The sequence below is a fragment of the Salmo trutta genome, chromosome 28 (genome assembly GCF_901001165.1).
Source record: "Salmo trutta chromosome 28, fSalTru1.1, whole genome shotgun sequence".
In the NCBI taxonomy this organism is placed as follows: domain Eukaryota; kingdom Metazoa; phylum Chordata; class Actinopteri; order Salmoniformes; family Salmonidae; genus Salmo; species Salmo trutta.
Genome location: NC_042984.1, coordinates 35,291,732 through 35,309,948, shown reverse-complemented (window position 1 = coordinate 35,309,948; position 18,217 = coordinate 35,291,732). Strand labels below are relative to the sequence as shown.

General features: G+C 40.1%; 1 protein-coding gene across 1 annotated transcript; it reads right to left on the bottom strand.

Annotated features, from left to right (window-relative positions):
• Positions 1–10,306: 10,306 nt before the first annotated feature.
• On the bottom strand, positions 10,307–18,122 carry tas1r2.2 (taste receptor, type 1, member 2, tandem duplicate 2). The gene is made up of 6 exons (XM_029719786.1): positions 17,522–18,122; positions 14,898–15,195; positions 13,884–14,627; positions 11,995–12,204; positions 11,764–11,884; positions 10,307–11,480 (listed from the first exon to the last, which is right to left on the bottom strand). Exons 1-6 carry the CDS (start codon positions 17,704–17,706, stop codon positions 10,552–10,554), a joined length of 2,487 nt encoding a protein of 828 aa, XP_029575646.1. The 5' UTR covers positions 17,707–18,122; the 3' UTR covers positions 10,307–10,551.
• Between the last annotated feature and the right edge of the window lie 95 nt (positions 18,123–18,217).

Sequence of the window (18,217 nt, the reverse complement as noted above, 5' to 3'; positions counted from 1 at the left end):
TACGCATAGGCCTATATACTTTCCACGGGTGGTATACTTTTCATAAACTTACTCAAAAAAAGTTTTTAAGTAATCTTAATTGTAGTGTTAAAAATACATGCAGTGTAGCCCGCAGTTGGCCTGTATACTAGCCTGCATAATGGGTAGGCTACACATGGACAATGCACAAATATTAATGAGCCTCGCAGACTAATTTGTATGTTTAATTACTCCAATCGGACATGCAATAAGCCGACAATAACGGATGGAAAACAATAACCTATAAGCCTATGTTGTATTAATCATTGAACTCAAATTATTAATCCTCGATATTTTCTGTTTTGAGTCAAGGTGATTACATATCATGGTCAAAATAAAAAATATAGCCTATATTTATAAAGCTATGCCTATGTCTACAAATTGTACCTTAAAGGCCATATACAGTGCATTCAGAAAGTATTCAGACCCCTTGACTTTTTCTAATATTGTTACGTCACAGCCTTATTCCAAAATTGATTAAATTATTGTTTCCCTCAATCTACACACAATACCCCATAATGACAAAGTGAAAACAGGTTTTTAGAAATTGTAACAAATGTTTAAAAAAAATTACAACAGAAATAGCTTATTTACATAAGTATTGAGACCCTTTGCTATGAGACTCGAAATTGAGCTAAGGTGCATCCTGTTTACATTAATCATCCTTGAGATGTTTCTCAACTTGATTGGAGTCCACCTGTGGTAAATTCAATTGATTGGACATGATTTGGAAAGGCACACACCTGTCTATATAAAGGTCCCACAGTTGACAGTACATGTCAGAGCACAAACCAAGCCATGAGATCGAAGGAATTATCCGTAGAGCTCCGAAACAGGATTGCATCGAGGCACAGATCTGGGAAGGATGACAAAACATTTCTGCAGCATTGAAGGTCTCCAAGAACACAGTGGACTCCATCATTCTCAAATGGAAGAAGTTTGGAACCACCAAGACTCTTCCTAGAGCTGGCCGCCCGGCCAAACTGACCAAGAACCCGATGGTCACTCTGACAGTGCTCCAGAGTTTCTCTGTGGAGATGGGAGAACCTTCCAGAAGGACAACCACTAATCAGGCTTTTATGCTACAGTGGCCAAACAGAAGACACTCCTCAGTAAAAGGCTCATGACAGCCCACTTGGAGTTTGCCAAAAGGCACCAAAATGACTCTAAGGCCATGGAAAACAAAGATTCCCTTGTCTGATAAACCCAAGATTGAACTCTTTGGCGTGAATGCCAAGCGTCACATCTGGAGGAAACCTGGCTCCATCCCTACGGTGAAGCATGGTGGTGGCAGCATCATGTTGTGGGGATGTTGTTCAGTGGAAGGGACTGGGAGACTAGTCAGGATCAAGGGAAAGATGAACAGAGAAAAGTACAGAGAGATCCTGCTCCACAGCACTCAGGACCTCAGAGCAAAGGTTCACCTTCCAACAGTACAACGACCCTAAGCACACAGCCAAGACAACGCAGGAGTGGCTTCTGGACAAGTCTCTGAATGTCCTTGAGTGGCCCAGCCAGAGTCCGGATTTGAACCCGATCGAACATCTTTGGAGAGACCTGAAAATAGCTGTGCAGCAATAGATCTTGAGAGGATCTGCAGAGAACAATGGGAGAAACTCCCCAAATACAGGTGTGCCAAACTTGTAGCATCATACCCAAGAAGACAAGAGGCTGTAATCGCTGCTAAAGGTGCTTCAACAAAGTACTGAATAAAGGGTCTGAATACTTAAGTAAATGCGGTATTTCAGTTTTCCTATTTTTTATACATTTGCAAAAATGTCTAAAAACCTGTTGTTGCTTTGTCATAATAGGGTACTATGTGTAGATTGATGAGAAGAAAACAACTATTTAATCTATTTCAGAATGAGGCTGTAACATAACAAAATGTGGAAAAAGTCAAGGGGTCTGAATACTTTCCGAATGTACTGTATGCTGTTCAAATTGCGTAAAATGTACCGAAAAATTGGTGCAGCAATTTCGATGCTATGTTTTCAAGTGATAATGCAACGTTTAATCAGTATGAAATCTGACCGCTCTGCTTTGGTGTATGAAGGCTGGTTCTCCTCCTTTGTTCTGGTCTCTGCATTATGTCGTCGCTTTCACGCTCTGAGTTAACATGCACCGTGTAAAACCTGATTTCAGCATGGCAAGTTGGCAACATGGCAAACTTTGTTCTTTTTTGTTGTTGTTGCAAGCGCACACTGGAATGATTTCACGTTAATTACGCGGTGTGTTATATCAGTTATCACTGGTTATAGGCGAGTTCAGAATATGGAGGCTACTCAGAATATTGAATACAAATATGTATAGAATTAATATAATGTTAAACGAATTGAATGAGTTACAATTCACAAAAGTTCGAGATTTTTTTTCCCTGCATGGGCTTTAAAAATGTCTTTAACTGGGTTATACCGTCACTCCCTTTCTTGCAGCTCTCAAAATAATTGGTTACCTCTCCATGATAATAGCTCAACAAATGACTTGTGTCCAAAATGGGCATGATAATGACGTACCATTAAATAACAAGTTAAGTGTATGTTTATAAAAGGACCTCAGACTTTTTCCCTCCACTTTCACTTTTCTCCCTCGAGTAACTCATTAACCACGACAGTCTATTGTCATGTATGCCTGCCAGGGGGACCTGACAAAGAGTGCTGTAATAATTTGAGTATTCGAGAACTTGTTAACAACAATTAGTGAAGCAATTATACAATTACCTGCAATAAACTGTTTTTCTCCAGAGGAAAACTCGCCCCCATTAGCAAGAGAATGGCTATACATTACACAGCAAAGTTCAGGTAAATCGAATGGAGATTACTTTTGGTAAAGTAGACATGTATAGTGTGAATTGCCACATGCATATTCCAGCATTGTATTAGGCTCAGCCATTGGATCATATACATGGTAGCTTTTAAAATGCTTCACAATGCATCTAATAACCTACACTCTTAGAAGAAAAGTTATATATAGACCCAAAAAGGGTTATATCGCTAGCTTCATATTGGCACCCCTAAAAGTTCAATATAGAACCCTAATGAACCCCCTTTAAAAAAAACATATGGGTTGTATTTTGAATATTTAGGGATGCCATATATGAAGCAAGCTATATAACCATTTTAGAACCATTTCTTCTGAGTGTCGCCTACAATAAATTGGCCAAATATAGGCGTAATATTTGGAACTGAAAGTTGCCAAAATTAAGTTGCCAAACATACAGCTTTTGGGCAAGAAAAAAAACGATAGACTTATTTAAAGATGTGAAGGCAATTTCACACATAGAAACTGCAACGGGTCTCTGAGAGCGAAGCAAATCGAGGAACCGCCTCTTAACTATTCAGGGATCTGACGCAAACTGGAGGATGCAAAACCTTTATTATGGGCCTACACTTGGGGAGTTCGAAACGAAATCATTCAGGTGCTGACGCTGGTGCACTGTTAATATCGAATAATCTACATCCTTCGAAATTGCGGAAGGGGGATAAATAAAAGCCACGCGACGGGCCTGTTGGCGAAAGCTCTGATCAAACATCAAATATCATGAATTTCTATAGACTGGTCTCCAGGTTATTTAAGGCTCTTTACTTTGGTTAAGACTCACAATAGGTTGTGTTTGGCTATTTGCACCGGGGTTACCGTCTGAATAGAACAGAGGTCTACATTAACATCGCTTAGGGTTTTCTCAAGGGCCGAAATGAACTAGTGGAAAGTAACTTTATAACTCGCAGAGGATGAACCCTTTGTCAAGCGCTCCACTGAAAGACACAAGCGCCTAACAAAAGAGAGACGTCATTGTTAAACACTATGGCTCATGGGTATTGATGCGCCTTGAATTGCTAAACATCTGCCATTTACTTTGCAACCACTTCAACCGATTTGAATACGAATAAAGTGTCTGTGCTTCTTAGTAGTCTGCACTATCTTTGCCCGTGCGTAAAACAACAGAGTTGCCAAGCGTATGAGCGGATTAGAAATCGAAACTTTTGAGCTAGGCCTAAACATATGGCTTCCCTATGGCATCGAAAAAGAACTAACTGCTAAAAAATGTTTTATTGGAAACTGACTGAGAGAAGAAGGATATGATCCACAAGTCAAACAATAGGAATCCTTGATATCAGGCCTGATTGTCAAAACGTTCTTCGTTTCTTATTTATCTGCTCACAAAAAGGGACACTAAACGTTACTTGCGCTATTAGTTAAGCCTGCATGAGACTATTCAATGAATATGAATCCAGTTTCACTCTTTCTTTTTAAACCTGAAATTATAACTTTCTTTCTGTAATTTTTTTTTTATTGTGCGTAATTACGCAGTTGGTCCATCAATACGCCTGCGTTTAATGACCACAATTGAGAGATAGAGAGAGCGAGAAAGGATCACTAGCAACAAACATGTATGGATATTAGGCCTAGTCGATCTTAAATTCTAAGAATTTTGTAGCCTACTCACTTTGTTAATAATCAAACCACATTGCGTTTCAATGTATTACCGACGGAGTGGATGATAGAGTTCTCGACTCAATCAAAAAGGCATAGGCTATATTCTGTAGGCTACTGCTATATTCTGTAGTTACCCATTTGTTTTCTTTTAATGACTAGTCATAGGAGAAACAAGGGGTTGTGGCATACGATGTGGCATGTAAAAAGCATAAGAAACAGACAACTCTGACAACGCATTTGCCTACTTGCGCACGACAGTTATTCCAAAACAATAGACCAACTGTATAGTTATCATTTCTTACTGAAATCGAGACCAAATACTGTAAGTCTATATAAGCATTTAAAAAATAGCCCGGCTACCCAGCTGGTGGGTGAATCAAAGAAAGACGTTCTTGTGACCCGTTTTCTGCAGCAGGTTTTCCCAGGGTTCGTCCTTTATATGGCAAAAGTGGAAAATCGGAGTGTACAACTGAAAAGCCAGGGGGCGTTCCTCCAATTTTCCTCGCTCCATATTTTGCAGTGCAGAGAAATATGCATTCTCCCTCTCACTATCAGCAAGTAACATGGTTGCTGATGCCGTTAGAAGACAGGCAAATAAACCATTGGATAGGCTATACCAGATCTAAAAGCATGACCTTTTTACATGCAATATTTTGTAATATTTGCAAAAATGTTTCCAATAGCCATTAGCCAATGAATTGAGATAATAGTTATAATTTTATTATCATCAACTTTTTCCATAGAGAAAAGTCCTGCTTTTTTAACAAACGTTTATATGCTAAAATGGATATGCTCGTTTGAAATATCCAAATAATATAACTTAATCGACGTGTGTGGCGTGTATCATGCATCTACCCTAAAATTGGTATGAAATCGTCAATTTGTTGGTGTCAGCGTTCAGCTGGCTAGGCGCGCCATATGCCATGCTTAGTGGCACTATTTACCGATTCGTTCCTACTTTCACGGTCCATCCTCCTCTTCTTCTTGCCAGAGAATTGAATGACAACAACAAAATAGCAATTTACCCTCTGAAATGGTCCCATACCCCCCAAGGTATGAGTCCTTTCCGTTTCCATCAGGGGCACCCTCTGGATTTCACTTAATGGTTTCAAATTTGACAGTGTGCTCTATCAAAATCCTTGGTCATTATCCTTACTTTTTTTTGCAGGACAAAAATTTAAGAGCTAAATATGCGAGAATGTGTGTGAGTGTGTGTGCAAACGTTTGCAAAAGGTTACAATTCAGATTAAAATAAAATAAAATATTGGCTAAAGCTTAATTCGTCTGTGAGACTTTAATTCGGTTGTAGAACATATCATCCTCTTTCTACGTTTTTGAATATTGCAAGTTCACCTACCCCAATGCCCTCATGAATTTGTTGTAATGAAGGTACAAAAGTGTTGTAGCATCCTTGGTAGAATATACACTATATAACCAAAGTATGTGGACGCACCTTCAAATGAGTGGATTTGGCTATTTCAGCAACACCACGTTGCTGACAGGTGTATAAAATCGAGCACATAGCCATGCAATCTCCATAGACAAACATTGGAAGTAGAATGGCCTTACTGAGGAGCTCAGTGACTTTCAACGTGGCACCATCATGGGATGCCACCTTTCCAACAGGTCAGTATGTCCATTTTCTGCCCCGCTAGAGCTGCCCCAGTCAACTGTAAGTGATATTATTGTGAAGTGGAAACATCTAGGAGCAACAATGGCTCTGCCGCAAAGTGATAGGCCACACAAGCTCATAGAACAGGACCGATGAGTGCTGACGCGCTTAGCACTACTGAGTTCCAAACTGCCTCTGGAAGCAACGTCAGCACAAGAACTGTTAGTTGGGGAGCTTCATGAAATGGGTTTCCATGGCCAAGCAGTCGCACACAAGCTTAAGATCACCATACGCAACGCCAAGTGTCAGCTGGAGTAATTTAAAGTTCGCCACACATTCTCTGGAGTGATGAATCACGCTTCACCATCTGGCAGTAGGGCGGACAAATCTGGGTTTGGTGGATGCCAGGAGAACGCTACCTGCTCGAATGCATAGTGCCAACTGTAAAGTTTGGTGGAGGAGGAATAATGTTCTGGGGCTGTTTTTCATGGTTCGGACTAGGCCCCTTAGTTCCAGTGAAGAGAAATCTTAATGCTACAGCAAACAATGACATTCCAGACGATTCTGTACTTCCAACTTTGTGACAACAGTTTGAGTAAGGCCCTTTCCTGTTTCAGAATGACAATGCCCACGTGCACAAAGCGAGGTCCACACAGAAATAGTTTGTTGAGATCAGTGTGGAAGAACTTGACTGGTTTACACAAAGCCCTGACCTCAACCCCAACAAACACCTTTGGGATGAATTGGAACAACGACTGTTAGCCAGGCCTAATCTCCCAACATCAGTGCCCAACCTCACTAATGCTTGTGGCTGAATGGTAGCAAGTCTCCCCAGCAATGTTCCAACATTTAGTGGAAAGCCTTCCCAAAAGAGTGGAGGCTTTTATAGCAGCAAAGGGGGGACCAACTCCATATTAATGCCTATGATTTTGGAAGGAGATGTTGGACAAGCAGGTGTCCACATACTTTTGGTAATGTAGTGTAATTGACCAATTTCAAGAATGTGCAAATAAACACAAAATTAAATACTGAGTTTTATTAAAAAAGATATTCAACTGTTATTTTACCAGGTAAGTTGACTGAGAACACATTCTCATTTACAGCAACGACCTGGGGAATAGTTACAGGGGAGAGGAGAGGGGATGAATGAGTCAATTGTAATTTTAACTTAATGCGTTAATATAAAGGAGTGATCTAAAACAATCATTCTAGAAGTTTAGCCACAAATAATTAGACTTTGTTTTACAAATCTAATGTTCATAAACATTTTTATAAAACACGATAATGGAAAAGCAACCACCTTTAGGGTAGTTTTATCACCTAAAAAAGACACATTTTACACATGAAAGGGGCTAGGGTCAGAAGACTGCTGCCAGATGGCTTTGGGAGTGACTGGAGGATACAGAAGAGCACAGGCCCACCCATTTTATTTAGTGTCAAGGTCTACTGGCACCACCCTCTGGTAAAATAATGTATAAACTTTACACGTCAAAAGTGTGATTGGCTGCGTTTAAACCGGAAGCCAAATTCTGATATTTTTCCACTAATTGATCTATTGACCAATCAGACCAGTTCTTTGGCCAACAATTGGGCTGTCAATTCAGAATTGGACTGCCTGTCTAAGGCAGCTTAAGTGTAATAGGATAAAAAGCACACAAGGAGAACATAAGGAGTACATTTACTTCAAACATTTGCAGCGTAATGACAATTTGCTTTGATATGCCTAAGACTCATGACATCTGTTCTAAAATGATGCAATATGCGAGCCTACTTAATCCTAAATCCTACTTACATAAAAAAGTATTATAGGTATAAATCATACCAGCATAAATACAGTGCCTTCAGAAATTCATGCCCCTTGACTTATTCCACATTTTGTTTTATTACAGCCTGAATTCTAAATTGATGAAAATATGTTTTATTTTCACCCATCAACACACAATACCACATAATGACAAAGTGAAAACATGTTTATAGAAGTTTTTGCTAATGTATTCAAAATTAAATACAGAAATATCTAATTTACATAAGAGGTCACAGCCCTTAGTCAGTACATGTTAGAATCACCTTTGGTAGCGATTACAACTGTGAGCCTTTCTGGGTAAGTCTCTAAGAGCTTTGCACACCTGGATTGTACAATATTTGCACATTATTCTTATAAAATTCTTCAAGCTCTGTCAAGTTGGTTGTTGATTCTAGCTAGACAGCCCTTTTCAAGACTTGCCATACATTTTCAAGTCTATTTAAGTCGAAACTGTAACTAGGCCATTCAGAAACATTCAACGTCATCTTGGTAAGCAACTCCGGTGTATATATTTGGCCTTGTGTTTTAGGTTATTGTCCTGCTGAAAGGAGAATTTGTCTCCCAGTGTCTGTTGGAAAGCAGACTGAACCATGTTTCCCTCTAGGATTTTGCCTGTGCTTAGCTTTATTCTGTTTCTTTTCATGCTAAAATAACTTCCTAGTCCTTGCCGATGACAAGCATACCCATAACATGAAGCAGCCACCACCATGCTTGAAAATATGAAGAGTGGTACTCAGTGATGTGTTGTGTTGGATTTGCTCCAAACATAACACTTTGTATTCAGGACATAAAGTTAATTTCTTTGCCACATTTTTTGCAGTTTTACTTTAGTGCCTTGTTGCAAACAGGATGCATGTTTTGGAATATTTTGTATTGTGTACAGGCTTCTTTCTTTTCACTTTGTCAATTAGGTTAGTATTGTGGAGAAACTACAATGTTGTTGATCCATCCTCAGTTTTCTCCTATCACAGCCATTAAACTCTGTAACTGTTTTAAAGTCACCACTGGCTTCACAGTGAAATCCCTGAGCAGTTTCCTTCCTCTCCTGCAACTGAGTCAGGAAGGACGCCTGTATCTTTGTAGTGACTGGATGTATTGATACCACAGGAGGTTCGTGGCACCTTAATAGGTGGAATGTTATCAAATACATCAATCACATGGTTTCCATGTGTTTAATGCGATTCCATTTACTCAGTTCCAGCCATTATTATGAGCTGTCCTTCCCTCAGCAGCCTCCATGATTGATATACCATCCAACGTGTACAGAGATGAAGTAGTCATGCAAAAATCATGTTAAAGTCCATGCAACTTATTACGTGACTTGGGATAGGGGGCAGTATTTTCACGTCCGGATGAAAAGCGTGCCCAAAGTAAACTGCCTGTTACTCAGGCCCAGAAGCTAGGATATGTATATAATTGGTAGATTTGGATAGAAAACACTCTATAGTTTTTAAAACTGTTAAAATAATGTCTGTGAGTATAACAGAAGTGATTTGGCTGGCGAAACCCCGAGGACAAACCATCCAGGGGGGAATTTTTTTTAGGTCATAGTATTTCCCAATGGTTTTCTATTGGAAGCTCTATTTAATAGGAACCTGGTTGCAGTTCCTATGGCTTCCACTAGATGTCAACAGTCTTTAGAAATTGTTCGATTATTTTCTTTTGAGAAATGAAGATGTATGGTCGTTCTTTGTAAGTGTCACTCCAGGTGGACTCTAGTGTTTGGTGCGCGTGAACTGGAACGCGCTTCACGTTGTTTTTTTCTGGTATTGGAAACAGTTTATCCCGTCTTAAATTTTATCGATTATTTACGTTTTAGGATACCTTAGGTTGGATTAGGAACGTTGTTTGAAATGTTTGGACCAAGTTTACAGGTAACTTATTAGATACTTTGTAGTCATGTTGGGCGAGTTGGAACCGGTGTATTTCTGAATCAAGCTTGCCAAATAAATGGACATTTTGGGGATATAAAGAAGGAATTTATCGAACAAAACGTCCATTCATTGTGTCACTGAGACATTTGGGATTGCAAAAAGAAGAAGATCTTCAAAGGTAAGACGTATTATATCGTTTTTTCTGACTTTTGTGTCGCCACCTGCCTGGTTGAAAATTATTTTCATGTGTTTGTATGCGGGGCGCTGTCCTCAGATAATCGCATGGTCTGCTTTCGCCGTAAAGCCTTTTTTAAATCTGACACTGCGGCTGGATTAACAAGAAGTTAAGCTTTACTTTGATGTATTACACTTATATTTTCGTGAATCTTGAATATTGATATTTCTGTAGTTTGAATTTGGCGCTCTGCAATTTCACTGGATGTTGTCAAATCGATCCCACTAAAGGAATTGGCGCGCGAAGGGATCACTAACAGGTTAAACAACATTTTACTCCTGAACTTATTTAGGCTTGCCATAACAAAGGGGTTGAATTGATTCAAGACATTTCAGCTTTTCACTTTTTATTAATTTGTAAACATTTTTACAAACATAATTCCAATTTGACATTATCGGGTATATTGTGTAGGCCAGCGACCCAAAATCTCAATTTAATCCATTATAGATTCAGGCTGTAAGACAACAACATGTTGAAAAAGTCAAGGGGTAAGATTAATCAATATTAGTAAGCAATTCTAGCAAGAAAAGCATTTCCTTGTTTCAGTAAAACAGTTGAAATTAACTGTTTTCAACTACTTACTACTGATGTTTTGAGTATAACGTTGGATGATCCCTTGGAAATGCTGCTGTGTATTTTTCTGTGGCTGAAAGATAATGATGTAGCACTTAGGGAGAAAGTAGCAGAAGAGGATGCTGTATGAACTGGAAAGCACTGACATTGCATTGAATAACTGTAAATATTTACCATGGTATAATATGCTTGCTGTACAGAAAGTGATCCATGTAAGTATAAGGAAAAGCAGGTACAAGGTGATTGCTTTGGACTCGTTGTAGTTTTTGGGCAGGTCTTTCCCCATGTATGAGAAAATAAAGCAAAGACTTGCCAAGACTATAGTCAATAACAAGAACATGATCACTGTTCTACTCATGGCACACTTTAGTATTATTTGATCTCTGTATGATGTCATGTCATTGACTGGTGTGGGAGGGCTGGCAGTGAACACTGTTGTAAGCAACAACAGCTGAAGAACAAAGACTATGGCTATGAGCCACCACTGTCCATTGTGCTTCACCCACCAGCTGTGTATCTTAGGGAACTTGGTGGCCATTTTGAAAATGCACACTATTTGAAAGGAGCGCACAGCGAAACAGCCTAAACAGACAGTGTAGAACAACAAAAATAGAAAATACCTCAACACACAATTGGTCACTGTTGGTTTTCCAAAGAAAAAGAACACACTGATACTACTTGCACTCAAGCAGCCCAGAAGAAGGAAACACATTGGCCCGCCGGCAGACTTAACAACCGGCTTGTCATAGTTGAGTGCAAAAAGAATGACAATGGCTAGTGTTAGCGCTAACAGGACGCCTGTGGAAAACATGAGTGTGATGGCGACAGGATCTGTGAAAGGTATATACTCCACTGAACGCTGTGTGCAAAAGGTGCTTCCTGGTTTGGACCACTCTGTCTTCCTACAGTTGATGCAGCTGTATGGGTTGTCTGTTTGGCAAGAAGACGATAGTCAATGATGAGCCAGGCATCATGCATACATTATATCATCTCCAGTGGAACAGCTCATGAGGACAGAATTAGCAGGTCTACGGTAACATTTGGACCAGGTGTGAAGTGTGTTTTCTAGTAGGAAGTAAAACACCAAAAACAAGCTGAAACAAACATCTACATAAATAATGTCATATTCCTTTTCTTCTTACTTTAACCCCCATGAGTGTCAATGGACACCTTAATCTAATAAGATTGCTCTCTTTATCTCTGGACCTCTTACCTGTGTAGTTAACATAAGTCATACCAGGGCAGACGTTACACTGGAAACAACATTGATGGAGTCCATCTTTCTTCTTTGCAAATCCTTCTGAGCATTCAGGGGAACAGCGTGCGACAGGCACCTTGAGAAAGACCAAAGGTTGCGATCAAATGGCCTTTGTCATACATGTAAAATAGAAAAATACGATTCATGAATGATTTCTGATTTATTAAAACCAGAAAAATTACTTACTTGGTCAGCATACCAGTGAATTTTAGTGTTGTTGATAGAGAAGGGAACGTCGACTGCTGGATCAGTTTCATAAGAGCCCACTTTCTGGGCCTGGCCACTCTGGTTCCAGAAAACAATAGCATAAGAAGTACATGTCGGGTCTCCATTGCTGTCAAACTCAATATGCCGGTTCAATATTGTGAAATTTGACCTCTTCAATTCTTGGAGAAGCTGAAATCAGACAAGAATGTAGTGTTGCAAGAACATTTGTGGTGTGTAAACACTATAACAATGTCATAGGGATTATTCACTATTGATTCACACTTTCAAAGGTTCACACCTTTGTGTGGACATTTAAAGGTAGAATTAGCAATGAGAACATCAGACACACTGGGGTACGCTTTTGATTACTGACATCAACAAAAACTGCCACAATTGGCTTTTCCAAATGTGGAAATATGGGCATGCCCGAAGTGAGGCCACAAATTAGAGCAAACTAGTAATGGCTGTCTTGGCAGGTTCAAATGTTGTTTCTATTGATGCTGTTGTCTGTAAGCGGGGAAGTTGCCCTGCAGTGTATGATGATGTCATATTGCTAAGTCTACCTTTAAGACACACTCCAGCCTCCCCATCACCTCATTTATCACAAGTGTAGCCTAGATGCATCCTGTCAATTGATGTATTCTTCAATATTGTAACGCCATTTCTCTTCAAACAAAAGTATGTGGACACCCCTTCAAATTAGTGGATTCAGATATTTCAGCCACTCCCCGTGTATAAAATCGAGCACACAGCCATGCAATCGCCATAGACAAACATTGTCAGTAGAATGGCCCGTACTGAAGAGCTCAGTGACTTACAATGTGGCACCATCATAAGATGCCTCCTTTCCAACAAGTCAGTTCGTAAGACTTTCTGCCCTGCTAGACCTGCCCCAGTCAATTGTAAGTGCTATTATTGTGATGCAGAAACGTCTAGGAACAACAACAGCTCAGCTGCGAAGTGGTAGGCCACACAAGCTCACAGAACCGGACCACCGAGTGTCCTCGGTTGCAACACTCACTACCGAGTTCCAAACTGCCTCTGAAAGCAATGTCAGCATGAGAACTGTCCATCGGGAGCTTCATGAAATGGGTTTCGATGGTCGAGCAGCCACACACAAGCCTAAGATCACCATACGCAATGCCAAGCATCGGCTGGAGTGGTTTAAAGCTCGCCACCACTGGACTCTGGAGCAGTGGAATGGGTTCTCTGAAGTAATGAATCACGCTTCAGAATCTGGCAGTCTGACGGACAAATCTGGGTTTGGTGGATGCCAGGAGAACGCTACCTGCCCTAATGTATAGTGCCAACTGCAAAGTTTGGTGGAGGAGGAATAATGGTCTGGGTCTGCTTTTCATGGTTCAGGCTAGGCCTCTTAGAACCAGTGAAAGAAAATCTTAACGCTACAGCATACAATGATATTCTAGACAATTCTGTACTTCCAACTTTGTGGCAACAGTTTGGGGAAGGCCCTTTCCTGCTTCATCATGATTCCCCCGTGCAAAAAGCGAGATCCACTAAGAAATTGTTGGTAATGAGATCGCGTGGAGGGACTTGACTGGCCTGCACAGAGCCCTGACCTCATCAAACACTTTTGGGATGAATTGGTGCACCGACTGCGAGCCAGGCCTAATTACCCAACATCAGTGCCCGACCTCACTAATGGTGTGGCTGAATGGAAGCAAGTCCCCGCAGCAATGTTCCAGCATCTAGTGGAAAGCCTTCCCAGAAGAGCGGAGGCTGTTATAGCAGCAAAGAGGGGACCAACTCCACATTAATGCCCATCATTTTGGAATTGAGATGTTCGACGAGCAGGTATCCACATACTTTTGGCCACGTAGTGTATATGCAAAGTTTCAAATGCTTACCATAAATGGATACACAGTTACATTGTCACTGCATCCCTTAATGTCACATAGTAACAAATTATGTAACGCGTGGGCCATAGCATAAATGGCAGAGTAAGTTGCGAAAGAATATGATGGGTTTTCACCGATGATCTCTTCTGGGCTCACATCACTACAGAGGTCACAAGCTTGATTGCATGTTCGTCCGGATGGTGTTTGTTCACAGGTTGTGGGCCTATTATTCCTTTGTGTGTGGGACAAATAGACAAAATCCTTAAACCCAGGTAATGGCATCACTGTCTCTGTTATTCCAATGATGGTGCCAATCGCCTTGATTCCGCTCAATCTGGGGAGGTTCTTGTTCAAGGACCAACTGTCGCCTGCAATCCACACTTTGCTGTGTATGTTGTGCTTGATTGCTGATTTAATGAACGCAACAGCGCTGCTCTGCCTGGCAAAAACTATAATGACCTCTATGCTAAGATCCTCTAACTGTTGAAGTATTTCATAGTGATCAGACATTTCATTGAGCTCTTTTGCATAAGCCAAGCAGATCTTAGTGTCTTTCAGCTTGCTTTTGAACAGCTGTAGGCCATTTTGACTGTTCTCATCGCCGCTGCTGACAAATGCAACCCAGTTCCAATTAAAGTGCTGTATAATCAGAATTATCAGTTGTATTAAGTCTTTGTTACTAGCTGTGGTTCGCAGGAATGAGGGATATTTCCACTTGTCGCTTAGAACAGAACTGGAGGACCCATAATTTACCTGTGAAGAAAAATATGTCAATTTTAGACACATAGACAAGAATAACCCAATAGGATGGTGACCTACCCAACCCTCCTCGTAGAGAGCTACTAGGAGTGCAGAATTGTATTCCAGCCATGCTCTAACACGCCTGATTCAGTTAATCAAGCTCCTGATGTTAGAGAAGGGTTGGAATAAATACCTGCACACCCAGTAGCTCTCTGGGTGTACCCCAGCCTTAATACACTTTTTTTTAAGTGATCAAAATGACCTAAAGTAAGTATGTATTACCATAGGAATTAGATTCATCGCAAACAAGGGAGCAACAGTCATGGACTCCATGCTTCTAAATGGACCGGCCACAGCTATGACTTTGGACACATACTCGTTGACGCACCTCAGAACTTGAATTGATCCATTTCTGGAGATCATATTTAAGATGGCCTGAAAGTTGAATGTGTCTGAGCAGTGGTCGAATATCTCATAACCGAGTGATACATTGGGCAGGATGAGGCTGGAGTTATTGATCTCTTGTACAGCGAACCTCATCACCTGAAACATCCGATAACTTGACAAGGTAAACGACTGTCTGTGGAAAGAGGAACAGTGTGTACACACAGCAAATTAGTCGATTTTTCCTGGTGTGACTACTGGCATATGCAATTTGAAATGTTTAATCACTTCACATACTGCGGTTTGTTTTACCTAATTTGTCAACTTGCTTTGTTAAAGGGGAAGTTTAGTATTTTACAACTTAAAGGAAAGATTCACCCATTTTGAATGTTATATATTGTTTTGTGCATGTCTGAATGATGTTCTATCAATTCCCAGGGTCATTTAATGTTTTCATGTGTATCTGAGCTATTGCTTTTCAAGAAGGTATAAATACAGCCGGTATGACGAGTTTTGCATCACAACAGCCATTACAAACTTTTTTGCTAACTTTAGCCAACAGTTAAAAACAGTGGGAGTGATTGGGGCATGAGGCACATAGGGCAAGAATGTAATCAACTAAAGTATTTGGTTTAAGATCACTTTAAAATGTGATTTGGCCCCTCTTTTATCATGTGCCACATGCCCCAGTCACTTGATTGAGTTTTAGCTGGCAGTAGTTAAAGTTAGCTGAAGTTTGTGGTGGCTGTTTAAAGAAAACCATACCATGGATTACAGTTTATCCTGACCAATAGACTACTTTCAAGGTGTTTAACCATCTAACATGAAGTTGTAAAAAACTCAACATTCCCTTTAAAGTGTACATCTGCGATTGGTGCATCCATTGTTTTACTTTAAAATGAATGATATATAGCCATTCATTCTTATATTCTTATAAATTACTTCATGAGCTTAGTTCAACAATCGTATAGTGATGGGTCGTTCACGAACGAACAAACTTTTGGAATGGCTCTTTTGGATGAACGTCGGGAACTGAATCACATCTGTAAAAGAGCCGTTCATTTGATCCCTGATTTGCATACTAATACTGCTTTCTGAGCTCCAGACAACGATTATCTGTAGATAAGTTATAAAAACATTCTCTGAAGATTGTAATTCCTCACTGCAGGAACAATAGATAATGAGGGGAGAGACATTTTCTGGTCCACCACACATTTTTGCAGTGCGTTAATTTTTTTCTCTTTTTTTTGTTGCAGGCCACAATAATTTGTTCAGGTAAAAGAAAATTTGAACTCATATCACGATTTCACATAATGGCAGGCAAAGAGGGTTTAGGAGTAACTGATTACAAGTAATCAATTGCATGTAATCTGATTACAAAAAAACTAACCAGTTACATCACCAGCAAAAATATTGTAATCAGATTACGGATAATTTTGAACAACTAGGATTACTTCTTGGATTACTTTTCAATTCAGAAAGGATGTTTGTGGGAAAAAAATACATGGACACCTTTCTGTTTTCTCAATGACATTCAATTCAGAATTTAAAAAAATATGCAAGTTTAACTTTGTTCCACCTGAGCGAGTCTGACCACAAGTCGGAGAGCACTATGATGACACATCAAATGCGTTTGCTGGATCCTTTTAGTCTTCCAATGCCTCAAGGGGAAAGTAATCCAAAAGTAACAGAAAGTTACATTACTGATTACAATTTTGGACAGGTAACTAGTAACAGATTACATTTAAAGAAAGTAACCTACCCAACCCTGCAGGCAAGTTTGTAGGCTTTATTTAAGAGATTAGCAATTTTGACAACGTTTTAGGTACATTTTTAAGCGCTAATGAGCGAAGAGCTGTTTGGGAGACAAATTAATGTCTCTCTTAGCTGAACGAATCCAAATGTGCCGGTTTACTGAAAAGACTTGGAATGCCCATCACTACGTCGTACCCCATCAGAACCCAATATACAATTTTTTTTACCCCAATGTTAGTAAACAATGTAATTGCATATAAACACTGTATAGTCTCAAAAAACATTTGAAACTATAATTTTGATCTCACGGAGGGTCAGTCCCTGCCTCCATAGGATATACTGTACATTTGAAAGTGGTTACATTTCTCCAGCCCCATCCCTCAGCTATTAACCAAAACAGAGGTGGGGTGCCCGCTTTGTTATTGTTTGAACTGCAGATTGCTCCTTTAAGTGAGGTTAAACATTTGGTATAATACATTTACAGTACTATAACATTTCACGTTACTTACATGGAAGTGTCGTGATTGAACTCAGGTGTCTCCAACTCAGTTTCTGGAGAGGTACTGGGTATGCAGGCTTTTATTTCAACCCAAAACTAGAACAAGTTGACAATCAACTTGGTCTTCAGTACAAACATTGCTTAATTAAATTGGTTGTGTTAATATTGGGCTGGAAGAAAAACTGCACGCCCAGTGGCTCTCCAGGACCAGAGCTACGATTTCCCTGATGGTTGAAAGGTATGTTGAATGGTGTGCTACAGCACTCACCGAGAGCAATCCACAATCACCGGTCGGTTGTAAACAACTGAGCTGCTGCGATGATGAATGTCGAAAAGGCCTCCCAGTATGTATTCTCCATCTAGTTTAAACTCAGAGGCTGAGCAAGAATACGATTCAGGTAAGGCATGCTGAAAAGACCCCAACATTACCAGCAAGGTCAGTAGATGTTTCATCGTTGCCTTCACATGTAGTCAGTCTGAGCAGACCAGAGGGGCTGTGTCTACACCAAATGCTCAGGTACTGGTGAAGATGGCTCCCCCACTTTGCATAGGGATGCTTTACATGCAATGATTTTATATGCACCATTACATCAGGCAGGAGTTCCTCACAGGAAATCCATGACCCGGAGTGAAATAGAAATGTGCATTGAATTGCTGGTACTGGTTTAAAGGATGAATGGTGTGGTAAAGGAGTTGGCACTGAGAGCATTGATTGATGTCACTGTCCAACCCTATCCAGGTGGGTCAAATGTACCATGACTAGCTCCATCCTTTCTGCAAATGCAACATTTGTGCAATGATTAATGGACTTGTTTTCCAGACACAAGATTTGTCAGTGAATAAATACACAATATACCTCATACAGTAATACACATGTTGCAATGTAATAGTTATTTCTAAAAAGCAGATATGGATGAAAGTTGACAAAATGTCAGCGGTCCCAAAACATGAAGCAGAAACAGCT

Coding starts and splice junctions, on each gene's coding strand:
- tas1r2.2 (XM_029719786.1), bottom strand. CDS start 17,706: ATGAAACATCTACTGACCTTGCTGGTAATGTTGGGGTCTTTTCAGCAT. Junction 15,196..17,521: donor GTGATTGTGGATTGCTCTCG/GTGAGTGCTGTA, acceptor CTCTTTCCACAG/ACAGTCGTTTACCTTGTCAA. Junction 11,885..11,994: donor TTCACTGGTATGCTGACCAA/GTAAGTAATTTT, acceptor GTCTTTCTCAAG/GTGCCTGTCGCACGCTGTTC.